This window comes from Somniosus microcephalus, chromosome 1, assembly GCF_052327205.1.
Source record: "Somniosus microcephalus isolate GS21.2 chromosome 1, FLI_Smic_1.0, whole genome shotgun sequence".
Taxonomy (NCBI): domain Eukaryota; kingdom Metazoa; phylum Chordata; class Chondrichthyes; order Squaliformes; family Somniosidae; genus Somniosus; species Somniosus microcephalus.
The window spans coordinates 447,075,856-447,101,497 of NC_140987.1; the positions used below are offsets into that span (position 1 = coordinate 447,075,856).

General features: G+C 41.8%; 1 protein-coding gene across 8 annotated transcripts in view; it reads right to left on the bottom strand.

Annotated features, from left to right (window-relative positions):
- The window catches only part of fmr1 (fragile X messenger ribonucleoprotein 1), an 80,639-nt gene that overhangs the window by 54,519 nt on the left and 478 nt on the right, over positions 1–25,642 (bottom strand). For all 8 annotated transcript variants that reach the window (XM_086002021.1, XM_086002011.1, XM_086002002.1 and 5 more), the window contains exons 2-3: positions 14,983–15,035; positions 2,165–2,258 (exon numbers count right to left, since the gene is read on the bottom strand). In XM_086002021.1, coding sequence (XP_085858147.1) covers positions 2,165–2,258; positions 14,983–15,035 — 147 coding nt within the window. The remainder of the gene's footprint in view (positions 1–2,164; positions 2,259–14,982; positions 15,036–25,642) is intronic.

Genomic DNA, 25,642 nt, shown 5'->3' on the forward strand with positions numbered 1-25,642 from the left:
ATTCCCATAGCCACGACTTTAGTCACCTCTTCAAAAAATTCAATCAGGTTTGTCAGGCATGACCTACCTTTCACAAATCCATGCGAGCTACAAAACAGAATTTCTCAAAGAAAAAAAAAACTTCAGAAATACCTGTACATACATGACTGGTCGAGCTTGCCCAATTGCAATGACTGGTCCAGGTAAAGAAGAGTTAATTTGACCCACAGTTCGCCCATGGAATTAATTACTTTAAAAATTGTGGTGACATCTTAATAGAAAAGTTGGGAACCTTCGCTGTAAAAGTTCAAAACTTTCACCGTGGAATCCCAGTGTCACTGTTCATGCAGAAGCCAGAAGCACGAGGGCAAATCTTAAGAGTTTATCCAGGAAATGTATTCCAGCACCAAGACGCTAGCATAGGCAGGTGGGAGACTCAATGAGCCCGGCTTTCTCAGGAATGAAGTGTTTCAAACTTGGAAAATGGAAAGAAGTTTAGATGATTAGAACACAGCATACTAGCTGGAAATAAAAAGTAAAAAGTTAAAAAAAAGGGAGAGAAACGAAAAATAGCATTTCTCTTAAACATTTATTTTAATTATCTTCGGTTAATTGAGTGCTAGCAGGTGCAGAGGAAACACTTTCTTTTAATTAAAGTTTTCAGCTCACACGCCATGACATAGAAACAAACACAAAGCTATTAAACTGCCAAGGATAGCTTTACCAACCAGAATGAATAAAATCTTTGAAACACTTCATTTCTGCCCTATTGTCTTTTTTTCCTCCTTCACCCCAATTCTCCTCTAAACTATATTTCCCCCATTTTAACAGTCTATTTTATTCAAACCCCCCCCCCCCCGCCAACCAACCCTTCTGACTCGCACGGTCCATTTTGGGGATGGGAGTAACATCCGAGAAAAAGAAGTGTCCTTGGAGCAGCTGAAACTAATCCAGGACCAGAGAAGGCTGCCATTGAATGATAAAATTCAGGTGGTCCCTGAAGCCCAACAGTGCCCAAGTGGCAGGCAACAGTTAGGAGTATTCCAATGCAGTTCTTGGCACCCCATCCTTAGAATCATACCAAGAATGAGAGGTTATACAGGAAACTTTGGTTTATCCGGAGGTTGTATGGCCGGAAACCTCGCTCTAACGGCAGAAATCAGCAGCCGTTTTGGTTAGGTTTTTTTTCTTCTCCTAGCATTCTTTTAACAGGCAGGCTCTGGAAAGCGTCTTTGTAGCTTAGCAACAGCTTCAGAGACGCTTCCAAGGTACGGGCCGAGTGTTTACAAGCTGTTGCTGAGCAACAGTGTTTGTTGTCAAATATGGAGATTTTCATCTCCGTATGCTTCAACGTTAACTTTGCATGTCCGGCAGTTTTGATATATCGGCAACACGCCGGTCCCGGATATCAGAACTTTTCCTGTAGTTATTGAAAAATCGGAGCTCAGGTTATGGGGATCCAACAGTTTTTCCAAGATTAAGAAAGGTTTTGAGAGGGTAAATAGTGAAACACTGATTGGTCGGCAAATCGGCAGCGAGACTTGGACTCTGGATTAACTGCAAGAAAACGCAAGACATTTTTTTCTGCTTTGCCTCAAGTGGCTATTGAGGTGGAGGCTGCATTAAAAAAAACTGGATAAATATTTTAAAACTGAATAAAAAAGGACCAAAAGGGCAGGGAAGTAGGATTACAGTAAATATCTCCAGTTGAAGAGCAGCACGGGCACGATGGAATGGCCCCATTCGGTGATGACATTTCTATGATCCCATGTTATTTGGTGTAATCTTCAGCACAAGATAGATCGAATACATAGAGTATGGGTAATCTCATTTAAGTAATGAGAAATTGAAGAACTATGTTAGCAGTAGGAAAGATCGATTTTGTTCTAAAATGCTTATGAAGTGTGAGCTTAAAAATGGGACCTTCTCTTACTAATTATCTATTTTGTGGCCCCAAGTGTGCAGATCAGATTACTGAAAATTAAAGGTGTGCCAAATAATCCTAACAAATAGTTTTTAAAAAGATTTACACTGACGTTAGCCAGGGCATAATTTAAAGTGTCAAGTAGGTGCTGGAGTAGTGTTCATGTCCATTAAGTTAACTTTATGGTTGCACCCTTCAATAACTCGTAGAAGCTCCAAGACAATACAACACATTACTGTACCTTCGTGGATATTCACGTACCTCAACATCATCACCTTCGTTAATGTCTTTGTGATAGTCTGCTGGTGGTGGAAATCGAACATCGTGGAAAGGAATCTGCCGTTCGGGTTGCCAGCTGAAACCAGAATTTAAAATAAGCTGATTCAGAGAATTAAACGTTGGGAACAGGTGAAAAAAAACAAGCCATCTTGCTGTTTGGGTCTGCGTTTCTGTTAGCAGAATCAGATTTTTTAGCCCTGGCACTTGTCTGAAAATAAATGTTCCAAATGGAAATGACTCGTCAGCTTAGTGTCGCCCTGTAAAATATCTAGTCATATCGGTTAGGTTACTGTAACAATGTCTCTGAATGCTACATTCAATCAAAACTCAGCAATGAGAGGAACTGATGCTGACTGCAATGGAGAAGAGGTGTTCACGTTTCCCACTGTCAAGTGGTGGTGACTCAGTCTCACATTCTCTCCTCTGGAAGCTCCTACAGCAATCTGGCTGTTGTCACTTCTCCTGTACACAGACCCACCATCTCAACTTGATTGCCAAACCAGGACCCAGCACACTGCCTAAATAATAAAGCATCCCTGGGGCACCCGACTTAGCACTTTGCTTTCCCGGGCATAATCCGTACCGCAGTTAACCGCATATTAGAAACGGCAGGGGTACCAACGTCAACGAAGGATGCAATGGCCCAATGATAATGGACCAGTAACCCAGAGGTTGAGAGTGCATCACCCTGCCAAGGCAAGTTGAGAAACTGAATTCAGCAAATCGGCTAATTTATGGCTTAGTGTGAAAGTCACCAGGTTACCAGATCGTCCTTCAGGGAGGGACCCACCACTTTCCTATACTAGCCTTGGTTAGTCTAGCCCAACACTACGTGGTTGACTTGCAACTAGGGATGAGCAATAAGTCTTGCATGGTCAGTGTCGCTCACACAAGTACATAAGAAATAGGAGCAGGAGTCGGCCATTTGGCCCCTCGAGCCTGCTCCGCCATTCAATAAGATCATGGCTGATCTTCCACCTCATCTCCACTTTCCTGCACTATCCCCATATCCCTTGATTCCCTTAATATTCAAAAATCTATCGATTTCTGTCTTGCATATACTCAACGACTGAGCCTCCACAGCCCTCTGGGGCAGAGAATTCCAAAGATTCACCACCCTCTGAGTGAAGAAATTTCTCCTCATCTCAGTCCTAAATGGCCGACCCCTTATTCTGAGACTGTGACCCCTGATTCTAGGCTCCCCAGCCAGGGGAAACATCCTTCCTGTCAAGCCCTGTAAGAATTTTGTATGTTTCAATGAGATCACGTCTCATTCTTCTAAACTCTAGAGAATATAGGCCTAGTCTACTCAATCTCTCCTCATACGACAATCTCCCCATCCCAGGAATCTGGTGAACCTTCGTTGCACTCCCTTTATGGCAAATATATCCTTCCTTAGGTAAGGAGACCAAAACTGTACACAATACTCCAGGTGTGGTCTCACCAGGGCCCTATATAATTGCAGTAAGATGTCTTTACTCTTCTACTCAAATCCTCTTGTAATAAAGGCCAATTGTTTGCCTAATTGCTTGCTGTACCTGCATGTTAAATTTCAGTGATTCGTGTACAAGGACATTCATGTCTCTCTGAACACCAACATTTCCCAATTTCTCACCATTTAAAAAAATACTCTGCTTTTCTATTTTTCCTACCAAAGTGGATAACTTCACATTTCTCCACATTATATTCCATTCGCCATGTTCTTGCCCACTCACTTAGCCTGTCTATACCCCTTTGAAGCCTCCTACATCCTCCTTACAACTTACATTCCCACCCAGCTTTGTATCATCAGTAAACTTGAATATATTACATCTGGTCCCCTCATCCAAATCATTGTTGTAGATTGTGAATAGCTGAGGCCCAAGCACTGATCCTTGTGGTACCCCACTAGTTACAGCCTACCAACCCAAAAATGACCCGTTTATTCCTACTCGCTGTTTTATGTCCATTAACCAATCCTGAATCCATGCTCGTATATTACCCCCAATCCCATGAGCCCTAATTTTGTTTAATAACCTCTTACGTGGCATCTTATCCAATGCCTTCTGAAAATCCAAATACACCACATCCACTGGTTCCCCTTTATCTATTCTGTTGGTTACAACCGCAAAAAACGAACAGGTTTGTCAAACACGATTTCCATTTCATAAATCCGTGTTGACTCTGCCTAATCCTATTATTATTTTCTAAGTGCCCTGTTACCACGTCCTTAATACAGGAAACTCTCGATTTACCGGCACCTAAATAACCGGAAACCTCTGTTAACCGGCAAAATTCAGGAGTAGGTTCAGGAAAGTTTTACTTCATATTAGTGGCCATTCCTGGATCTGTGGCTGTGCAATCGGGGTTCCTGCACTTGTTGCTAAGCAACAGGGACGCTTGGTCTGTGGCCTGAGTTCCTGCACATGTTGCTAAGCAACAGGGAAGCCTGGATTTGTTGCTGTGTACGGAGCTCTCGTACCTTTTAACTATACCTCTCTGTAATCCGGACTTTTTGATAAACCAGCACCACGCCGGTCCCGTCGGTGCCGGATAATAAAGAGTTTCCTGTAATAGATTCTAGCATTTTCCCTACTACTGATGTCAGGCTAACTGGTCTGTAGTTCCCTGTTTTCTCTCTCCCTCCTTTCTTAAATAGTGGGGGTACATTTAGAAACATAGAAAAATAGTAGCAGGAGTAGGCCATTCGGCCCTTCGAGCCTGCTCCGCCATTCAATATGATCATCGCTGATCCTCTATCTCAATACCATATTCCCGCCCTCTCCCCATACCCCTTGACACCTTTTGTGTCTAGAAATCTATCTATCTCCTTCTTAAATATATTCAGTGACTTGGCCTCCACAGCCTTCTGTGGTCGAGAATTCCACAGGTTCACCATCCTCTGAGTGAAGAAATTTCTCATCTCAGTCCTAAATGTCCTACCCTGTATCTTGAGACTGTGACCCCTCGTTCTAGACCCCCCCAGCCAGGGGAAACATCCTCCCTGCACCCGGCCTGTCTAGCCCTGTCAGAATTTTATACGTTTCAATGAGATCCCCTCTCATTCTTCTAAACTCTGGTGAATACAGGCCTAGTCGACCCAATCTCTCCTCATACGACAGTCCTGCCAACCCAGGAATCAGTCTGGTGAACCTTCGCTGCACTCCCTCTAAGGCGAGTATATCCTTCCTTAGGTAAGGAGACCAAAACTGCACACAGTACTCCAGGTGTGGTCTCACCAAGGCCCTGTATAACTAGTAAGATATCCTTGCTCCTGTATTCAAATCCTCTTGCAATGAAGGCCAGCATACCATGTGCCTTCCTTACTGCTTGCTGCACCTGCATGTTTCCTTTCAGTGACTGGTGTACAAGGACACCCAGGTCCCTTTGTACATCAACATTTCCCAATCTATCACCATTTAAGTAATACTCTGCCTTTCTGTTTTTCCTACCAAAGTGGATAACTTCACATTTATCCACGTTATACTGCATCTGCCATGTATTTGCCCACTCACTCAATTTGTCTAAATCGCCTTGAAGTCTCTTTGCATCATTCTCACAACTCACAATCCCACCTAGTTTTGTGTCGTCAGCAAACTTGGAAATATTACATGTGGTTCCCTCATCCAAATCATTGATATATATTATGAATAGCTGGGGCTCCAGCACTGATCCCTGCGGTACCCCACTAGTCACCGCCTGCCACCCCAAAAAGACCCATTTATTCCTACTCTCTGTTTCCTGTCTGTTAACCAATTTTCAATCCATGCCAGTATATTACCCCCAATCCCATGTGCTTTAATTTTGCACACTAACCTCTTATGTGGGATTTTATCAAAGGTCTTCTGAAAATCCAAAGACACCACATCCACTGGTTCTCCCTTATCTATTCTACCAGTTACATCCTCAAAAAACTACAGGTTTGTCAAACATGATTTCCCTTTCATAAATCCATGCTGACTTTGTCTAATCCCGTTGATATTTTCTAAGTGTCCTGTTATCACATCCTTTATAATAGACTCTAGCATTTTCCCTGCTACTGATGTTAGGCTAACTGGTCGATAGTTCCGTTTTCTCTCTCCCTCCTTTTTTAAATAGTGGGGTTACAGTTGCCACCCTCCAATCTGCAGGAACTGTTCCATAATCTATAGAATTTTGGAAGATGACAACCAATGCATCCATTATTTCCATGGCTACCTCTTTTAGTACTCTGGGATGCAGATTATCAGGCCCTGGGGATTTATCAGCTTTCAGTCCCATTAATTTCTCCAGCACTTTTTTTTTACTAATACTAATTTCCTTTAATTCCTCCTTCTCACTAGACCCTTGGTTCCTTATTTGAGTTATTTGAGTCCTCTACCATGAAGACAGAACCAAAGTATTTGTTTAATTGCTCTGCCATTTCCTTGTTCCCCATTATAAATTCTCCTGTTTCTGACTGTAAGGGACCTACATTTGTCTTCACTAATCTTTTTCTTTTTACATACTTGTAGAAGCTTTTACAGTCCACTTTTATGTTCCTTGCAAGTTTACTCTCATACTCTATTTTTCCCCTCTTTATCAATCTCTCGGTCCTTTTTTGCTGAATTCTAAACTGCTCCCAATCCTCAGGCTTGCTACTTTTTCTGGCAACTTTATATGACTCCTCTTTGGGTCTAATACTATCCTTAATTTCTTTTATTAGTCATGGTTGGGCTGCTTTTCCTTTTGTGTTTTTGCGCCAGAAAGGAATGTATAACTGTAGCAATTCATGCATTTGTTCCTTAAATGTTAGCCATTGCCTATCCACCATCATGCCTTTTAATGAAGCTCCCCGATCTATCATAGCCAACTCTCTCCTCATACCTTTGTAGTTTCCTTTGTTTAGATTTAGGACCCTAGTTTCGGATTGGACTACTTCATTTTCCATCTTAATGAAGAATTTTATCATGTTATGGTCACTCTTCCCTAAAGGACCCCGCACAACAAGATTATTAATTAACCCCTTCTCATTGCACAATACCCAATCTAGGATAGCCTGTTCCCTAGTTGGCTCCTCAATGTACTGGTCTTAAAAAGCATCTCGTAAAAAACATTCATCCTCCACAGTATTATTGCTAATTTGGTTTGGCCAGTCTATATATAGATTAATTAAAGTCACCCATGATTACTGCAGTACCCTTGTTACATGCATCTCTAATTTCCTGTTTGATGCCATCCCCTACATTAATACTACTGTTTGGAGGCCTATAGACAACTCCCACCAATGTTTTCTGCCCCTTGGTGCTTCTTAGCTCCACCCACTGATTCTACATCTTTATTTTCTGAGCCAATATCCTTTCTCACTATTGCTCTGATTTCATCCTTTACTAACAACACCACCCCACCTCCTTTTCCTTTTTGCCTGTCCTTCCTAAATATCAAATATCCTTGGATATTCAGCTCCCAGTCTTGGTCACCCTGCAGCCACGTCTCCGTAATTGCAATTATATCGTAGTCGTTTTCGTCTATTTGCGCTGTTAATTTATCTACCTTATTACGAATGCTTCGTGCATTCAGATACAGTGCTTTTAAATTTGTCTTTTTAACATTTTTAGACATCTTAACATTTTTTTGTACTATGGCCCTATTTGTCTTACCATTTTTACTTACCCGGACCCTATTTGTTAGTGCACTCCTTTGTTTGTACGCTCTGTCCCTTCCTAACACAATGAGGTTATCCTTACTCTATTCACTTTCCTGCACTGCTTCCTTGTCTTTTCTCTTTAGCATTCTAGATTTCTCTCCACCAGGACCCTCCCCCACCTTATTTAATTTAAAGCCCTATTTGCTACCTTCCAATCCACATCTCAAGACCAAATAAAAACATTCATGATGCACCCCATTTAGCCCACCATGACATAACTCGCATACTGTATATAGGCCATTCCTTGTTAGAAAAGAAAGGCTTGTATTTTTATAGCGCCTTTCACGACCACCGGACGTCCCAAAGTGTTTTTCAGCCAATTAAGTACTTTTTGAAGTGTAGTCACTGTTGTAATGTAGGAAATGCAGTAGCCAATTTGCGCACAGCAAGCTCCCACAAACAGGTCCCCAATGTGATAATGACCAGATAATCTGTTTTAGCAATAGTGGTTAAAGGATAAATATTGGCCAGGACACTGAGGAGAAATCCCCTGCTCCTCTTCAAAATAGTGCCATGGGATCTTTTACGTCCACCTGAGAGAGCAGACGGGGCCTCGGTTTAACGTCTCATCCAAAAGATGGCACCTCCGACAGTGCGGCACTCCCTCAGCACTGCACTGGAGTGTCAGCCTAGATGCTTGTGCTCAAGTCTCTGGAGTGGGACTTGAATCCACAACCTTCTGACTCAGAGGCAAGGGTGCTACCCGCTGGTCACCCTACCTTCTCATCTGATCAGAGGACTAAGCATTAGTAACTTTAAAAAGGAGCAGTTGGCTAAATTCTTCCGCTAATAACAACGTGCTAGAAGAGAAAATACAATGGGCACAGAAATTCGGGTCCCCACAGGCGAGTACGCGCTGGGTACTCACGCATAGGCCCAACGAAAGTGCCGGTTTCGTGCATGCACTGTGCATGCGCGGGAAACCGGAACTTCCGTTCCCTTAAAGGAAGGGGTTCACAGGTCGAACGCGTGCGCCGGAGAGGCAGCGCGTACGCCTGGAACTTCCGGTTTTTTTGCCGGTTTCTTCGGGAGGTTAAGTCTCCAGGAGCTACGCAAGGCCTGCTTTTAACAAGGTAAGTGGTGAATTAAGTAAAATTAAAACATTTTTTCCACAGGTTTATTATTTTAAATACTTTAAAGAAAGGTAAGTTTATTTTTAGCCCTGTTAGAAACTGTAATAAATTTTTTCAAAAATTTAAATTGTTTAAAATAGTTATTTTATGTAATTTATATTTTAAAAATGTGATGTTTTTTATTTGAAGTTTTAGTTATGTTTTGGGGCTGAACTCTATTCATGGATTTGACAGGTCTTCCTGTCAAATCTATGAAGAGAGAGTCCATGCTACCATTGGCTCTCCATGGCCCACATGATCCCAGGGGACGCTTCGAACTAACTGCGCCCCTGGGATACGCAAGCACTGCGCGCTGGCAGTTCGAGGAGGCCCAGGATCGGAATCCCACGCGGGCCCACAGCTCAACGGCCGGTGCGCTGGGTAAGTGCAGGTCGGAGGCTTGCACCCGCGGGAAGCCTCTGACCCGAATTTCTGGGCCAATTATTTCACAATGATAACAGTGTGCCAGCGACTTACATTGGGAAAATAATTTTTGAGAAAAATTTCCAGGGTTAAAAATAATTGTCTTTGCAGCAAGTTACCAACATCACAAATTCGAAACACTACAACCAGCTCAGAAGTTCTTAAATGGCTAGAAGTCAGTCAGATGCTACCACCCTGAGAACCTACTGGCAAGTAAAGGAACACAAGTTTATATGTGAAATAAAGAGTAGATTGCCTTTCAAAAGCTAGGCTTTATTAACCTTAAAAAACCAGCAAGTACATGTTGAGCACCCAGTCTCAACCAAACTGTAGAAAACTGAATTTAAGATGGCCACCGCAGGTCACATGGAATCAACTAACCAATAAGTTTACAGCATATATCTCAAGGCAGGAAAACAGGCAACCAATTACAATGCTTCTTATAAAACAAGAATAATCACCACATTCACCCCTCTTAAAATATACTTCAACCTAGGTAGCCTTTACAGTTTACAATTAGTTATTTATGACTAGAGCAATACATGTATAATGCCTTCAACAATTTAAAAATTTTACTATTAAATTATTAATTATTTTAAAAGTCCATTTTTAATCGGTCGACCGGATATCTTGTTCGTGTCGACCTTCTTAGCCTTGGTGGAGTTCCTTGCCCTCCCACACCAGGAGACACAGAAATATCTTCTGCAGGGAAGCTATCAATATCCCGATTATCAACGGTTTCCGGATTGGAAGTCCCATTAGAAGGTAGACTGGGAGGGTCATGAACATCCATCGGGGGCAGACTAAGACAATTGTAAGTGTCTGCAATAGGATTGGAAATGTTCGTAGTATCTGTGACGACATCAACATTATCTGAATTATGGCTATTGTTAATGTCCTCAGGAGAGGGCTGGCCACCACAAGGAGCTAAGTCTTTAACTGAAACCGTACTTTCTTTCCCATCTTGGAATCGAATATGAGCATATTGGGAATTTGCCTCCAATAGCTCCACCTCCTCCACTAAAGGATCATACTTTGACAGTCTAACATGGCGTCGGAGCAGCACAGGTCCCTGCATAGTAAGCCATGAAGGTACCGAATATCCCGTAGTGGATCTCCGCGGATAGTTGAAGAGCCTTTCATGGGGGGTCACATTAGTAGCCGTTGAAAGCAATGATCTAATGGAATGCAGGGCATCAGGCAGTACCATTTCCCACTGTGTATTCTTAAGGTTCCGGGATGTCAAAGCCAACATAACTGCCTTCCAGATCACCCCATTGTATCGTTCGCACTGTCCATTACCCTGGGGATTATACGGGGTACTTCTGCTAGTAGAAATTCCCCGACTCTGGAGGTATTCCTTCAACTGGGAAGACATAAAAGAACTTCCTTGATCCGAATGGATATACGCAGGCATCCCAAAGATGACAAAAAGTTGAGTCAGACATTTAATAACTGTAGCAGCTGATACATCTGCACAAGGAAAAGCAAAAGGGAACCTTGAAAACTCATCCACAACAGTAAATATATATCGATTCTGAGTCGTTGAAGGAAGAGGCCCCTTAAAATCAACGCTCAGGCGTTCAAAGGGAGAAGTAGCCTTTATAAGATGAGCTCGTTGAGGCTTAAAGAAATTTGGTTTACATCGGGCGCAGACAGAGCATGACGAAGTCATCCGCTTGACGTCTTCAACTGAAAAGGGCAAATTCTTACTGCGTACGAAGTGTATCATCCTCGTAACACCAGGATGGCACAAAGCATTATAAAGATTAATAAGCGTATCTCCATGAAGCACAGAACAATAAGCCCTCGACAGCGCATCAGCGGCGACATTATCCTTCCCCGGACGATAGACTATATCAAAATGGTAGCATGCCAACTCGATCCTCCACCTCATTATTTTATCATTCTTAATCTTTCCGAAATGTTTGACATCAAACATGAAGGACACAGATTTTTGGTCAGTTACTAACGTAAAATGTCGCCCAGATAAATAACGTCTCCATTTACGCAGTGCTTCTACTATTGCGTACGCCTCTTTCTCTATTGATGAATGTCTCTGCTCACTATTGCTCAAAGTACGTGAGAAAAAGGCCACAGGTCTTCCATTTTGGTTCAGGGTAGCCCCAATTGCAAAATCGGAAGCATCCGTCTCAATCACAAAGGGAACCTGCTCATCAATAGAATGCACAACTGCTCCAAGGATATCCTTTTCAAGATTATCAAAACACGTCCTGGCCTCCCATGATAGAGGATATATCATAACCCGAATAAGGGGCCGGATCTTCTGCGAGAAGTTTGCAATCCAATTAGAATAATAAGAAAACAGTCCAACAACTCGTTGCAAGGCCTTAGAATTAGTAGGACAAGGTAAATCAATCAGTGGTCGCAGCCGTTCTGGATCTGGTTTAATCTTGTTTCCCAAGATAATATACCCCAGTAAATTTACCTCGGTAGTCGAAAAGATACACTTCTCTTTATTGAAAGTTAAGCCAACTTTTTCCGCAACTTGAAGGAATCTTTCTAGATTAAAATCGTGCTCCACCCTTGATTTGCCACACACCGTGATGTCATCTAAATATGAGAAGGTGTCAGAGAGAGAGTTATCACTTATAAAAGCATCCATTGCCCGTTGAAAACAGGCGACACCGTTAGTAACACCGAATGGTACTCGGCAAAACTGGTACAGCTTTCCGCCAGCTTCAAAGGCCGTATATGGTTTGTCCCTCTTAGCGATAGGAATCTGATGATAAGCACTCTTTAGGTCAATAGTGCTAAAAACCTTATATTGAGATACTTTATTGATAAGCTCATCAATCTTAGGCAGGGGGTACGCATCTAATTGAGTATACCTGTTAATAGTTTGAGAGTAGTCTATAACCATTCGCTTCTTATGTCTCTCATTAGTGGTGACAACTACCTGTGCCCGCCAGGGCGAAAAACTAGGTTCAATGATTCCTTCCGATAAAAGACGTTGAACTTCAGAATTAATAAATTCTTTATCCTGACTGCTATACCTTCTTGACTTGGTAGCAATTGGCTTACAGTCTGGCATCAAATTGGAAAAAAGTGATAATGGAGAAATGAATAAAGAAGTTAATCCACAAATAGACAAAGGTGGCTTGGTTCCTCCGAAAGAAAGACTGAGGGACTCATGTAATTGAAGCACATTATGACCAATCAAAATGTCCGCACAGAGATTAGGCAGAACGGATAGGCGTATATCAGTATACGTATTACCTAGGAGAATTAATTTCACAAGGCAACAACCAGCTACTTGTGAGGTGAGAGTCGTCTGAGCCATACACACCTGATAGGAAACAGGCAAAATTTTCAAACGCTTCTCCCTCACAAACTGAAGACTTATAAAGCTCTCAGTACTGCCCGTATCTATAAGGGCCTTCACTTCTAACCCATTAACTTGGGCCATAACTATAGCTTTGTTTAGGCCATGGGAAAAGGCGGCAGAAACTGATGCAATAAACGCCCTATCTAAAGGCTGAATGGTCGCAGAGGAGGCAACCGATTTGCAAACACGTGCGTAATGACCTCCCTTGCCGCATTTACTACACACAGCCTCCCGGGCAGGGCATTTCAGACGGGGGTGCCGGGCGTTCCCGCAAAAATAACACTTCTGAATCCTAGAGGCAACAGCTGCCGAAGTAGAAACTGTTTCGGAATCTGATAAACCACTCCTATTAAATCCACGTAACTCCCTTTCATCTGGAACTGCCGAAACCACGGTCGCAGGCCAATCAAAAAGAGCATAAGAATCCGAACTTCTCTGAGCCAAATCCAATGTAGAGGCTTCCTCAAAAGCACTAAGATCCAAGATCTTATTTTCTAATAACCGCTGACGAATTGATCTGGACAGTAATCCATTAATAAATGCATCCCGTACCAACTCTTCCCTATGTTCTTCTGCAGACACGGCCTTATAATTACAGTTAGCACCAAGGCGCCGGAGTGCTTGTAAATAAGCATCCAAGGATTCTCCCGCCTGCTGCCTACGGGCAGATAAAAGGTGACGTGCAAATACCTCATTTTTGGGTTTAACAAAAATGTTTTCCAACGTAGCAATAGCCAATTCATAAGTTTCACAGTCCAAAATATACTTATACACATCCAGAGCAATGTAGTTGATTAGTATATCCAACTTATTTAGAGATTGCTGATCCAACACACCCAAAAAGTTTTTAAATGTACGATACCAATGTTTCCATTGATCATCCACTCCTGCAGAATTAGGGTCAGCATTAAATCGTTCCGGTCGAAGATATCGTTCCATTATAGCAAAAGGTTAATAAATTGAAATAAAGAGTAGATTGCCTTTCAAAAGCTAGGCTTTAACCTTAAAAAACCAGCAAGTACATGTTGAGCACCCAGTCTCAACCAAACTGTAGAAAACTGAATTTAAGATGGCCACCACAGGTCACATGGAATCAACTAACCAATAAGTTTACAGCATATATCTCAAGGCAGGAAAACAGGCAACCAATTACAATGCTTCTTATAAAACAAGAATAATCACCACAATATGAAAGCAAGTTCACCCATAAAACCTTTCCACAAGGCTCACCCAGGAACCCCAACAGGTTTATCCAGCTGGGACATGGGACAATTCCATATTGTATCCCCGTGTTAGCGGATTTGAACCAGGGTGGTATTAGAATTGTTGCAACTGGCCTCAGCAGCCATAGATCAGGGCAGAGAAAAACTGGCACCGCTCTTTATTGCTATCTGGTGACCACCACTGGAAACGCAAGTGTGTGTGGACGTCGGATAAGAACGTAAGAAATAGGAGCAGGAGTAGGCCATTCGGCCCCTCGATCCTGCTCCGCCATTCAATCAGATCATGGCTGATCTTCTACCTCAACTCCACGTTCCTGCACTATCCCCATATCCCTTGATTTCCTTAATATTCAAAAATCTATCGATCTCTGTCTTGAATATACTCAACGACTGAGCCTCCACAGCCCTCTGGGGTAGAGAATTCCAAAGATTCACCACCCTCTGAGTGAAGAAATTTCTCCTCATCTCAGTCCTAAATGGCCGACCCCTTATTCTGAGACTGTGACCCCTGGTTCTAGACTCCCCAGCCAGGGGAAACATCCTCCCTGCATCTACCCTGTCAAGCCCCTGAAGAATATTTTACTTTTCAATGAGATCACATCTCATTCTTCTAAACTCTCGGGAATCTAGGCCTAGTCTACTCAGTCTCTCCTCATAGGACAATCCCCCCATCCCAGGAATCAGTCTGGTGAACCTTTGTTGCACTCCCTCTATGGCAAGTTTATCCTTCCTTAGGTAAGGAGACCAGAACTGTACACAAGAATAGGATTGGGATTGGCTATGATTCAAATACTGCTAATAAGCATTGTGAAAGCTCAGGTGGAAATTAATATTTGGGCAAAAAGAAGAAGAGCGGAAGAGAAAAATGTCCGGGAAACAAACCAAATTCACTTTTATCCAGAAAATTACATTTACAAGTACTCTGAACAAAAATAAGGGAATCATGCAGCTTTCATTTCTACTCTCAATCGAAACTTGATCATTCCCTTCAGAAACTAGCAAGAAGCAGTCATGCTACAAATGAAATACTATGCAAGACAAGGACTTACTTGTTCTCAAAAGCAACAGTCAAAGCCTCATCATGCACATCCTTCACAAATGCCTGTAAGAAATAAAAAGATAAACAAGCATATAAAAAAAGGTGATAAGACAAATGCAGTTTGTGGAAAATGCACATTTAGGTAGAGATTACCATTGCTGATATACATGTTTTAAATCATGTTAGGGGAACAAGTACCAACTCAGCATTGTATTGCAATCTGAAAGTTTATTGCGAATTAATGCAATATTGATCATATTAAGGATAGTCTGGATAAAGATTTGTACAATAGCACAAAAACTACTGATACTTAACCTGGATACTACCAAAGCATAGAAACAAACTTATAGCAGAGGAACAAAAAAAAGATCTTTGTTTCTTGTTTAAGAGGAAGCAAATATCTACAACCTGATCTATGAAAGGAGTAATTGCAGACAGTTCCCTTCTGCTTCCTCCTCATTTGTGGACCTTCCACATTCGCCAATTGTTCCCAGCTCTCATTCTTAGCTGGCTACTACAAGTGCATAGAAACATAGAAGGCAGGAGTAGGCCATTCGGCCCCTCGAGCCTGCTCCGCCATTCAATGAGATCATGGCTGATCATCCAAATTCCGTACCCTGTCCCTGCTTTCTCCCCATATCCCTTGATCCCTTTAGCTTTAACAAATATATCCAACTCCTTCTTGAATATATTTAATGAATTGGCCTCTACTGCCTTCTGTGGTAGAGAATTCCACAGGTTCACCACTCTCTGGGTGAAGAAATTCCTTCTCATCTCTGTCCTAAATGGCTTACCCCTTATCCTTAGACTGTGACCCCTGGTTCTGGACTCCCCGACCATCAGGAACATCCTTCCTGCATCTAGTCTATCTAGTCCTGTTAGAATTTTATAAGTTTCAATGAGATCCCCTCTCATTCTTCTAAACTCCAGCGAGTACAAGCCCAATCGACCCAATCTCGCCTCATACGTCATTCCTGCCATCCCAGGTATCAGCCTGGTGAATCTTCGCTGCACTCCCTCCATGGCAAGAACATCCTTCCTCAGATAAGGCGACCAAAACTGCACACAATACTCAAGATGTGGTCTCACCAAGGCCCTGTACAACTGCAGCAAGACATCCTTGTTCCTGTACTCAAACCCTCTCGCTACGAAGGCCAACATACCATTTGCCGCCTTAACCGCCTGCTGCACCTGCATGCTTACCTTCAGTGACTGGTGCACAAGGACACCCAGGTCACGTTGCACTTCCCCTTCTCCAAATCTATTGCCATTTAGATAATAATCTGCCTTCTTGTTTTTGACACCAAAGTGGATAACCTCACATTTATCCACGTTATATTGCATCTGCCATGCTTCTGCCCAATCACCCAACCTGTCCAAATCATCCTGGAGTTTCTCGGCATCCTCCTCACAGCACACACGTCCACCCAGCTTTGTGTCGTCTGCAAACTTGGGAGATATTACATCTAGTTCCCGCGTCCAGATCATTAATATATATTGTGAATAGCTGGGGTCCAAGGACCGATCCCTGCGGTACCCCACTAGTCACTGCCTGCCACTCGGAAAAAGACCCGTTTATTCCAACTCTTTGCAGATGCATAGTGAGTTTGATGGTGGGATGGAACTTGTTGATGTTATCATGTAGTCTTTTGTTTTTTGTCTGTTTTTTTGTTTTTCATACAGACCCCAGCATCTGCAACATTTGACCCCTGGTGACCCCACCTCATTGTTCTTTGATGTAATGTTTTCCTGACTGACCTGTTTGGACACCATTCACACCTTTGATTGCTGTGATTATCTCTCTGCCGAGGTGTGATAAAGGGCAGTTGGAAACATTACCTGTAAACATCTGACATGATTCTCTGACTATATAAGCTGTGTCTTTATGCATTTCTCCACTTCACCTGACGAAGGAGCAGCGCTCCGAAAGCTTGTGATTTCAAATAAAGCTGTTGGACTATAACCTGGTGTTGTGTGACTTCTTACATTTAACAAGGTAAGTGGTGAATTAATTAAAATTAAAACATTTTTTCCACAGGTTTATTATTTTTAAATACTTTAAAGGTAAGTCTATTTTTAGCCCCGTTAGAAAATGTAATTAATTTTTTCAAAAATTTAAATTGTTTAAAATAGTTATTTTATGTAATTTATAGTTTATTTTAAAAATGTGATGTTTTAAAAAAAAATTATTTGAAGTTTTAGTTATGTTTTGTGGCTTATAGTATTTATAGGTTTGACAGCTCTTCCTGTCAAACTTATGAATGAAGCATTCCCTGCTACCATTGGCTCTCCATGGCCCACGTGATTCCAGGGGACGCTTCGAACTAACTGCGCCCCTGGGATACGCAAGCACTGCGGGCCGGCAGTTGGAGGAGGCCCAGGATCGGAATCCCACGCGGGCCCACAGCTCAACGGCCGGCGTGCTAGGTAAGTGCAGGTCGGGGGCTTGCACCCGCGGGAAGGAAGCCCCCCTGACCCGAATTTCTGGGCCAACATGTCTCCAATAGTTTCCAAAAATTTACCCACCTCCATTTCTGAGTTGAGTAACGTGCAAACAACATTTCAGAAAATGTGGCAAGATTATTATCACAGTACAAGTATCATTTCATTTAAATCAAACATTCAGACAGATGGGACACCTACATAATCTTAAAAGGATTTTTAAATACAGTTTTTCAGTCATTCAGATTTGGAAAAAAAATTACATTGACAGGAAAAAAAGCACTATAAAGTAAAATTTGAAGCTGCAACTACCAGTCAAGGGGCTGAACGGCCACCTTCTGCGCTGTACTATGTAAAGTTTGGATACTCCCCAAAACCTGACTTTTCCCTAGAGCTGATTTCGCCAAACTGAGAAAAAAGGGACAGAACAACAGCTTAAAAATTGAGACTTGGCAAAAAAAAAAGATACTTAAAAGAATAATGATGCACTGATAAAACTTAACCAAGCACACAATATCCCAACCTTGGACCAGGATGCAGTACGCGGTGGAGCCAACTAAGATTGCACGGAACAGACTAATTATGTTGATTGCCAAGTTGCAAAGTAAATATACATTCCAATGATTGCAATAAAACAAAGATGGCAGGATGGTTTCGCAAAACAGGACCCAAGTGACAGGATCAAATGTGCAAACTGTACTGGCTGACTCAACAATAAGATTATAGTGATCAGTTTTTAAACTTTCACACTATCCTGGATTATAAAAGATCAGTACTGTAGCAATTACATCAAATCTCATTTTAACAGTATTTAACTTCACACACACCCGTTAATCTGGTCATAAGAAAAAATCTGGCACTGTACACAGAACAATAAGGCAGGACCATCATATCATTTAGACCATAAAGAAGGGGATAGAATGTACTTTGTGTTATCACTATGTTCCAGTACAGTGCAATGCAATAGGTTCAACATTTTCATACTAGGTTTACTTGGACTGAAAACAGATTGTGTCTGGAGAGAACATTGAGCTTTATAACATTAAGTGTAGTTAGCATTAGTGGTTGGAGGATTTTGAGGTGATTATATTAAGAGCATCATACATGTGCATCAACTCCATTGCTGCCACCCGCTCCACAAGTGGAAGATGAGGGACGACCCGAGTGTGACTGTGGCTATGAGTCCCATACCATGGAACACATCACATCAACCTGCCCACTGAGATCTGTTGCGGGAGGCACCTCATTTCTCCACTCGGCATTTCAGGAGACTGTCGAATGGAGAGCCAAACTAGACATCACATTACAAAAGCAAAATACAGTGGATGCTGGAAATCTGAAATAAAAACAGAAAATGCTGGAAATACTCAGCAGGTCAGGCAGCATCTGTAGAGAGAGAAAAACAGAGTTAACGTTTCAGGTCGATGACCCTTCGTCAGTTCTGAAACCGGCACTTCCGTTCCCCTGAAAGCAAGGGTTCAGAGGTCGAACGCGTGCGCGGGGGAGTATGCGCGTGCGCTTTGAACTTACGTTTTTTTTTTTTACAGGTTTTTCCGTGAGGGTAAAGTTTTTAGAATTTATAAATTTAAAAAGCAGGCATAAGGCCTGCTTTTTACAAGGTAAGTGGTCAATTAATTAAAATTAAAACATTTTTTCCACAGGTTTATTATTTTTAATAAATACTTTAAAGCAAGGTAAGTTTATTTTTAGCCCCGTTAGAATATAAAATTATTTTTTCCAAAAATTTAAATTGTTTAAAATAGTTATTTAATGTAATTTATAGTTTATTTAAAAAAAGTGATTAAAAAAAAATTTATTTGAAAGTTTAATGCTATTTTGGGGCCGTAGTATTTATAAGTCTTGACAGCTCTTCCTGTCAAGACTTATGAATGGGCATTTCCCTGCTCCGATTGGCTGCCCATGGCCCACGTGATCCCAGGGGACGCTTCGAACTAACTGCGCCCCTGGGATACGCAAGCACTGCGCCGGCAGCTGGACCAGGCCCCGGATCGGAATTCCACGGGGGCCCACAGCACAACGGCCGGCGCGCAAGGTAAGTGCAGGTCGGGGGCTTGCACCCGCGGGAAGCCTCCGACCCGAATTTCTGGGCCATTGTTTTAGCTCTGTAGTTCAACATCTCATTGGCTTTGTTGACGGCTTCCCTGCATGGGTTGGACATTTTAGTCAAGCCCATTAAAACCCCTAGGGTTCCTTCAGCTTTATCCGAGTTACACCAACACAAATCAGGCCAAATACTGCAGTCAAGAAGTTAAAAATCCACACAAAATATTTCACGAGTATCATGCTGAAGAGACCTCATGAAGTTGGCCTAGTGGTGCTAAATCTGGCTGAAGCTTAGCAATTGCCACAGGCTCATGACCACCATCGCCCACACTGCAATTTCCCAAAAACTCGCCTGGGTTGCAACAAGGAAATTCAACTCAGACGCCAAATGAACCTAAAGCAGCAAATAAGCCTACGCTGCTCTTTCACACTTACAAAAGAATCAGAGATGGCATGAGGAAACATTTCTTTTTATTATTACACAGCGAGTTGTTGTGATCTGGAACGCGCTGCCTAAAAGGGCGGTGGAAGCAGATTCAATGGTAACTTTCAAAAAGGAATTGGATAAATACTTGAAGGGGGAAAATTTGCAGGAATAAGGAAAAAGAGCGGGGGAGTGGGACTAATTGGACAGCGCTACCAAAGAGCCGGGGCAGGCAGGATGGGTCGAATGGCCTCCTTCTCTGCTATATCATTCTATGATTCTATGAATTTTACTGAGCAATTATCTTTCCTGCCTCTTACAAAAGTACAGGGTGTTCTTTCTATTCCTTCCTCCCCTCCTAACACCCCCCCCCCTTGTCTCTGCACCTGCTTAATATCTGTTACATCTCCAGCTTTTTCCAGTTCTGATGAAGGGTCCCAGACCTGAAACGTTAACTCGGTTTCTCTCTCCACGGATGCTGCCTGGCTTGCTGAGTATTTCCAGCATTTTCTGTTGTTATTTCAGATTTCCAGCATCCGCAGTATTTTGCAATTAAGATCGTATAGTGATTTGATTTTTAAAAAAACAACAGCCTTGGAAGAAATTTCATCAGTAAGAGGCAGGCATTTGCCCAAGAGCTTAACAAAAATTTGTCTGAAACAGTCCTAAAAATTTCCTGCAGGACCAAGAGCTACAAACAGAAAGCAAAGATAAATACTGAAGAGGAGGAACGTTTAGTAAAGTCTTCAATATTATATCTGGACTCTGTCCTGTTTCCTTTCATTCTTTAAAGTATGTTTTACTCTATCAAAGTCCCAACTAAGTATCCAATTCTTATCTATGAGTGTTCTGATATTCTGTTGACTCATAGCTGCTTTTATGAAAACAATTCTGAACAACCCTGTACTACCGTACCTCTCCATTCAGGTACTCAATAGATCACTCTCAGCTCCAACAGTATTGCCTGTCCACTGTTATTGGCATACGACACTGCGCCTAACTATAAAGTTTACTTCATTTGTTTTTCGCATTAACAATGTTGGTTTTATGTTTCTTCCAATTTATAAAAAGATTAAGCATGCAAGCACTTCCACACACAAATATTTTTAAAGAAGCTAAAAAGAGCTTGCATTTACATAGTGCCTTTCACATTCTCAGGTTTCGTAGCTCTTCACAGCCAATTAATTACTTTTTGAAGATTTTAGTCACTACAGTTTTGCAGCCAAGCACAGCTGCCAGTTTACACACAGCAAGGTCCCACAGACAGCAAGCAAGATAAGCGACAAGTTAACCTGCTTTGCTCAATGTTGCTTGAGAATTGAATATAGATCCAAGGTACCAGGAGAATTCCCTGCTCTTCAAACAATGCAGTAGGAACTTTTACATCAACAATGCAGCACTCCTAGAAACATAGAAGATAGGAGCAGGAGTAGGCCATTCGGTCCCTCGAGCCTGCTCCACCATTTAATGAGATCATGGCTGATCATCCAAATTCAGTACCCTGTCCCTGCCTTCTCCCCATATCCCTTTAGCCTTAAGAAATATATCTAACTCCTTCTTGAATATATTTAATGAATTGGCCTCTACTGCCTTCTGTGGTAGAGAATTCCACAGGTTCACCACTCTCTGGGTGAAGAAATTCCTCAGCTCTGTCCTAAATGGCTTTCCCCTTATCCTTAGACTGTGACCCGTGGTTCTGGACTCCCCGCCACCAGGAACATCCTTCCTGCATCTAGTCTGTCTAGTCCCGTTAGAATTTTATAAGTTTCAATGAGATCACCTCTCATTCTTCTAAACTCCAGCGAGTACAAGCCCAATCGACTCAATCTCTCCTCATACGTCATTCCTGCCATCCCAGGTATCAGTCTGGTGAATCTTCGCTGCACTCCTTCCATGACAAGAACATCCTTCCTCAGATAAGGCGACCAAAACTGCACACAATACTCAAGGTGTGGTCTCACCAAGGCCCTGTACAACTGCAGCAAGACATCCTTGTTCCTGTACTTGAACCCTCGCGCTACGAAGGCCAACATACCATTTGCCTTCTTAACTGCCTGCTGCACCTGCATGCTTACCTTCAGTAAGTACTACACTGAAGGGCCAGCCTAAACTGTCATGGAGTGGGGCTTGGGCTCACAAGAACTTAGAGGCCATCATAAATTTTGAAGCAAAGCTTCTTTCTGATCCATTGAACATCTAATTAGTTTACAGCTAGGAAAACACTTCCCTACATCTGCCATTTTCTATAATGCTATGTAATTTGCCAGGGAATATGATGCCTAAAGCAGAACACCTATATTTTAAGTCATCGACCTGAAACGTTGATTCTGTTTCTCTCTCCACAGATGCTGCCTGACCTGCTGCATGTTTCCAGCATTTTCTATTTTATTATACCTATATAATAGGAATGGAGCACTCAATAACCAGCACGATTTAGGAATCAAAAGTTGTTCCCCCCCCCCCCCCCTTCCACAGTGTAAAGTTAAGAAAAGGTTTTACTATTTTCAGATAGTCATAATGTCTTAGGATTTGGTCAATTAGAGTTTTTTTTTAAAAATCACTTAATTGTGAAGTAGTTAATGAACTGTCCCATGACACAAAAGGCTGGAAAGAGAATCCAACACCTTTTACTACATCAATACAAAAGCAAAATACTGCAGATGCTGGAAAATTGAAATAAAAATAGAAAACGCTGGAAATGCTCAGCAGGTCAGGCAGCATCTGTGGAGAGAGGAACAGAGTTAACGTTTCAGGTCAATGACCTTTCGTCAGAACTGGAACAGGATAGAAATGTCTAAACCTTTCCAGTTCTGATGAAAGGTCAACGACCTGAAATGTTAACTCTGTTTTTCTCTCTCCACAGATGCTGCCTGACCTGCTGAGTGTTGCTAGGCATGGGTATCTCTCTCTCCCTCATGTACCAACAGGTACTGTATGCAACAGTTTCTCCACTGTTACCATACTTAATAACTTGCACTAATACAGCACCATTAACGTAGTAAAAACATCCCAAGGTGCTTCACAGAAGCATTATCAAACAAAATTTGACACCAAGCCTCTTCAAGCGTGGCTAATGAGGCTTTACTTTTGACAGCATTTGGTTATTCCAATAATGCAGCCAGGTTCGGTCACAGGGTTCAGCCTCGCAGTTGATGCAAAGAACATCCTCCAGAACTGTTTTTCAACCATCACTGATTCCATTTATATTACACAAGAGTCCAAGATCAGTGTTTAATGGGATAGTGGTAAATGTGTAGCAGTGTTTTTAAGCTTAAAATAAAATATTTTAAAAAAGTGAAAACAATGTATTTAGGTAACAAAACATGGAAAAAAACTTGTATTTATATAGCACCTTTCACGGCCTCAGGAAGTCCCAAAACACTTTAGTCAATGAAGTACTTTTGAAGTGTAGTCACTGTTGTAATGTATGAAACACAGCAGCCAATTTGCACACAAGCTCCCACAAACAGCAATGTGATAACAATCAGATAATCTGTTTTAGTGATGTTGGTTGAGGGACAAATATTGGCCTAGGACACCAGGGAGAAATCCCCTCATCTTCAAAATAGCACCATGGGATCTATTACATCCACCTGAGACCCCTTTTACAACATATTCACATTTACAGTAGATTAGAGCCACTCCACATAACTATCTGGTGCAAGAACATCAGAATTAGGAGCAAGAGTAGGCCATACGACCCCTTGAGCCTGCTCCGCCATTCAATAAGATCATGGCTGATCATCGACCTCAACTCCACTTTCCCACCCAATCTCCATATCCCTCAATTCCCCTAGAGTCCAAAAATCTAGACAGCCAATTAAAAAAATATATTTTCCACTGACATCGTTTGTATTGCTAAATCTAAAATTACAATACATCAAAACATGGCCACGATTAAGGGAGGAAAGGCATCATTTAATTTGAATGCCAATCTTTATTGGGAGAGGGGGCAAGATTTGTACTCAACTGTGTATTGAACACAAAACTGTAACTTGGATCAACATTGCAAAACATCAGCTCATGAAACAAGCAACGTGGATAAATCCACTCAATAAAACACACACCATCAAACACACCCTCCCAATAAAAACACACACCCTCCCAATAAAAACACACACCATCAAACACACCCTCCCAATAAAAACACACACCATCAAACACTCCCAATAAAAACACACACCATCAAACACACTCCCAATAAAAACACACACCATCAAACACTCCCAATAAAAACACACACCATCAAACACACTCCCAATAAAAACACACACCATCAAACACACTCCCAATAAAAACACACACCATCAAACACACTCCCAATAAAAACACACACCATCAAACACACTCCCAATAAAAACACACACCATCAAACACACTCCCAATAAAAACACACACCATCAAACACACTCCCAATAAAAACACACACCATCAAACACACTCCCAATAAAAACACACACCATCACACTCCCAATAAAAACACACACCATCAAACACACTCCCAATAAAAACACACACCATCAAACACACTCCCAATAAAAACACACACCATCAAACACACTCCCAATAAAAACACACACCATCAAACACACTCCCAATAAAAACACACACCATCAAACACACTCCCAATAAAAACACACACCATCAAACACACTCCCAATAAAAACACACACCATCAAACACACTCCCAATAAAAACACACACCATCAAACACACTCCCAATAAAAACACACACCATCAAACACACTCCCAATAAAAACACACACCATCAAACACACTCCCAATAAAAACACACATCAAACACACTCCCAATAAAAACACACACCATCAAACACACTCCCAATAAAAACACACACCATCAAACACACTCCCAATAAAAACACACACCATCAAACACACTCCCAATAAAAACACACACCATCAAACACACTCCCAATAAAAACACACACCATCAAACACACTCCCAATAAAAACACACACCATCAAACACACTCCCAATAAAAACACACACCATCAAACACACTCCCAATAAAAACACACACCATCAAACACACTCCCAATAAAAACACACACCATCAAACACACTCCCAATAAAAACACACACCATCAAACACACTCCCAATAAAAACACACACCATCAAACACACTCCCAATAAAAACACACATCAAACACACTCCCAATAAAAACACACACCATCAAACACACTCCCAATAAAAACACACACCATCAAACACACTCCCAATAAAAACACACACCATCAAACACAATCCCAATAAAAACACACACCATCAAACACACTCCCAATAAAAACACACACCATCAAACACACTCCCAATAAAAACACACACCATCAAACACAATCCCAATAAAAACACACACCATCAAACACACTCCCAATAAAAACACACACCATCAAACACACTCCCAATAAAAACACACACCATCAAACACACTCCCAATAAAAACACACATCAAACACACTCCCAATTATAACACACTCCCAATAAAAACACACACCATCAAACACACTCACAATAAAAAAACACACGATCAAACACACTCACTATAAAAAACTCACTCACATTATAAAATTCACACTCACAATAAAGCACACAGCCCTGAGAAGAGCAACAGTTGGGTTTTTGTTCTACCTATTTCCAGGTGAGCCTCCTGCCCCCACCCACAGACACACACCAATACAAAAAGGCGGCTGAAACCAAAGTGTAAACACAAAGAGAA